General features: G+C 68.6%; 1 protein-coding gene across 1 annotated transcript; it reads left to right on the forward strand.

The window, feature by feature from the left end:
• The first annotated feature begins 1,308 nt into the window (after positions 1–1,308).
• LOC114072033 (one cut domain family member 2-like) lies at positions 1,309–2,966 on the forward strand. Its single transcript, XM_027909947.1, has 3 exons — positions 1,309–2,338; positions 2,448–2,503; positions 2,670–2,966. The coding sequence occupies exons 1-3, from the start codon at positions 1,309–1,311 to the stop codon at positions 2,964–2,966; spliced, it is 1,383 nt and encodes a 460-aa protein (XP_027765748.1).
• Positions 2,967–3,410: the final 444 nt, after the last annotated feature.

Raw genomic sequence — 3,410 nt, forward strand, 5'->3', positions numbered from 1 at the left:
AGAGTGGGCCGAGGAGCCCAGCTCGGGGCAGCAGAACTGAGGGCGGCTGGGAATGCGCCTGGAAGGACACCGAGCACCAGCCCCTCCGGTGGCCTAAACCCAGCTCGCGTTGGCTGCTCATCCCGGCTTCCTCCCCTTCTGTACCGTTCCCTTTCTATTTTCCCTTTCCCTTTCAGTTTTCTCTTCTCATATTCCATTTTCCCTTTCCATTTTCCATTTCCCTTTCGGTTTTCTCTGTCCATTTTCCCTTCCCGTTTTTTCTTTCCCTTTCCCTCCACCACGACTGCCCAGGGCCCTGCAGCACCGTGTGTGGCCCCACGAGTGTCCCTGTCACCTCCCCTCCTCGTGCCAAGGAGAACCCCCTCTCTTCCCGAGGCAGTGCCCACGGGGGTCTGCGGGGAACGGCGGTGATGGTGGGGAGACACGCCTGGGAAAACACGGATGTGCGGGGACAGGGCAGGATATCTGGGGTAGACGAGGACAGCCAGGCCCTGGTGAGGGACACAGGGGGGTGGTGGGGGCGTCGGGGACAGGCTCGGCCAGGGATGGAGGTGGATCAGGGGTGGAGGCGGTCAGATGTGTCTGTGTGTGTGTGTGTGGGGGGAGAGATGGGGTCAGCCAGATGTGCGGGGGCGCAGGTGGGCACATCACACCCTCACATCGCACCCGCAGCGCTGCCAGACGCGCGCTGGGCACCGGGTGCGGGGGATCACGGCGGTGCGGGGGGAGGCGTGACACCCGGTACGGGGAGGGTCACCCCGGTGTCAGGGGTCGCCCGGCGAGGCGGGGGGGGGGAGGTTGTCACCCTGGCGCGGTGGGTGTCACCCAGGCGGGGGTCTTGGTGCGGGCGCGGTGCAGCCCCGCGCTCCCCCCGCCCATCCCACCCACACCCCACACCCCCCCCCCCGCCGGCACCGGGAGAGGTGCGGGGGGGCGGCTCGGGGCGGGGCGGGGCGGCGCTGACGTCACGGCCGAGCCACAGCGAGGCTGCCGGGAGCCGGCGGCCGAGGCACCGCAGCCGCCCCGCACCGCGCCCCGCGCCCCGCTCCGCCGAGCCCCCCGCTCCGCCGAGCCCCGCGCCCAGCAGCGCGGCCGGCGGGCGCACCATGCCGGCCTGACCGCGGGGCGCGGACATCGATCCCCCCCGGGCGCGGAGTCTGAATTAATCCGGGCAGCCGGTGCGGGGAGGGGGGGGCGGCGGTGGAGGAGGAGGAGGAGGAGGAGGCGGCGGCGGCGGCGGCTGCGGGGGGGTGGGGGAGGAAGGCAGCGAGCGAGCGGGCGAGGCAGCGGCAGAGCCCGGCGGCCACCATGGAGCTGGCGATGGAGAACCTGGGCAGCCTGCACGGCGTCCCGCACTCGCAGCCCGCCGAGCTGCTGAGCCCCGCGCACGGGCGGCAGAGCTCGCACCGCAACCTGGTGCCGCACGGCCGGCCAGCCATGGTCTCGGGCATGGCCTCCATCCTGGAGGGGGGCGATTACCGCGGCGAGCACAGCCTGGGCGCCCCGCTGCACCCCGCCATGAGCATGTCCTGCGAGTCGCCCTCCGGCATGAGCCTGAGCAGCACCTACACCACGCTGACCCCCCTGCAGCACCTGCCGCCCATCTCCACCGTCTCGGAGAAGTTCCACCACCCGCACCACCATCACCACCACCACCACCCGCACCAGCGCCTGGCCGGCAACGTCAGCGGCAGCTTCACCCTCATGCGCGACGAGCGGAGCTTGGCCTCCATGGGCAACCTCTACAGCCACTACCCCAAGGACATGCCGGCCATGGGGCAGCCCCTGTCGCCGCTGCCCAACGGGCTGGGCAGCCTCCACAACGCCCAGCAGCCGCTGGCCCCTTACGGCCCCGCCGGCCACTTGCCCAACGAGAAGATGCTCTCGCCCAACGGCTTCGACTCACACGCCGCGATGCTGTCCCGGGGCGAGGAGCACCTGGCGCGGGGGCTGGCGGCGCCCAGCTCGGCCATGATGCCGCCGCTCAACGGGATGCACCCGCACGGCCACCCGCACGGCCAGCCCGGAGCGTCGCTGCTGGGCGAGCGGGAGCGCCCCGCGCCCGGCCCCGGCTCCCAACCCGGCGGCTCCGGGCAGGTGGAGGAGATCAACACCAAGGAGGTGGCTCAGCGGATCACGGCCGAGCTGAAGCGGTACAGCATCCCGCAGGCCATCTTCGCGCAGAGGATCTTGTGCCGCTCCCAGGGGACCCTCTCGGACCTGCTGCGGAACCCCAAGCCCTGGAGTAAGCTCAAGTCCGGCCGGGAGACTTTCCGCAGGATGTGGAAATGGTTGCAGGAGCCGGAATTTCAGAGGATGTCGGCGCTCAGGCTGGCAGGTAGGACACGGCACGGCACGGCACGGTACGGCTCGGGCCGCCCGCTCCGCACCTGCGGGCAGGGGGGATCGGGAGGGGTGCTGCTAAACACACATGGGAACCCCTCCAGGGTTTCGGGGTGCGAACTGGGGACGGGCTCGGCAGGGTGCTGCCGACCCGGTTTTTGTAACATTAAGACCAAAGGGAAGGGATTTAGATTTAAGGCGAGTTATATCTAAGGAGACCCCCCGGCTCCCCGGGCCTGCTGCTGCCCGCGAGAGATGCGGGGTCGCGAGTGGAGCTCCCCGGTCCGCCTGCCTCTGGGATTTCCCTCTCGGTCCCGCCGAACTAGTCGCTTGGCCCCGGGAGTATCCGGCCCCCGGGGCCGCTGCTGGAGCTCCTCCGCCGTCGGTACCGGGGCCGCGCTCTGGGGAAGCTCCGAGCCACCCCTCCGGTCACCGGCTGCGCTCGGCAGGAGGAACGGGACCCCCCTGTCCGTGTCTCCGGTTCCCGGCTGGGTCAGGGTCCCGCAGGGCCGATCCCCGCGGCCTCGGACCGGCGCTGGGCCGAGGCTTCGCTGGAGAAACGTGGCTTTTCTGTGCGGAGGGAGGGCGGGGATCGCGGGGAAAAACGCCAAGGGGGGGCATAGAGGGGTCAGCGGCGAGCGGGGACATGCCCCGGTGCGACCCACCACCCCCGGCACGGAGCCGCTCCCCTGGGGAAGGGCCGGAGCTCTCGGCTCCGTGGGGCCGAGCCGTGGCGGAGAAAACACGCGTGTGCGATTTTTAATTTATTTTTTTAAGAAATCCGAGCTCCCCGCGGAGCCGGGCAGAGCCAGCGACGAGGACCCGCCGTTATTTATGGGGGAGAGCAGCGTTCATATGTATTTAGTGTAATTCAGTTGCTCTTTAATTAGGGCAGGGTAGTGGCATCTTTTAGTTCCAGTCGATGCCCTATTGAAAAGCAGTTAATAGAATGCAAATTGTTCCTGGCTTTACAAGGTTCTGGTAAATAAAGATTTAAACACTGCCGCGATCGGCCGTTTAATGCCCCCGTTGTTGGGGCTAATTGAACAGTGGGCTTGGGCTTCTGC

This window comes from Empidonax traillii, unplaced genomic scaffold (genome assembly GCF_003031625.1).
Source record: "Empidonax traillii isolate 1590-97213 ecotype Southwest subspecies unplaced genomic scaffold, ASM303162v1 scaffold2539:size22172, whole genome shotgun sequence".
Taxonomy (NCBI): domain Eukaryota; kingdom Metazoa; phylum Chordata; class Aves; order Passeriformes; family Tyrannidae; genus Empidonax; species Empidonax traillii.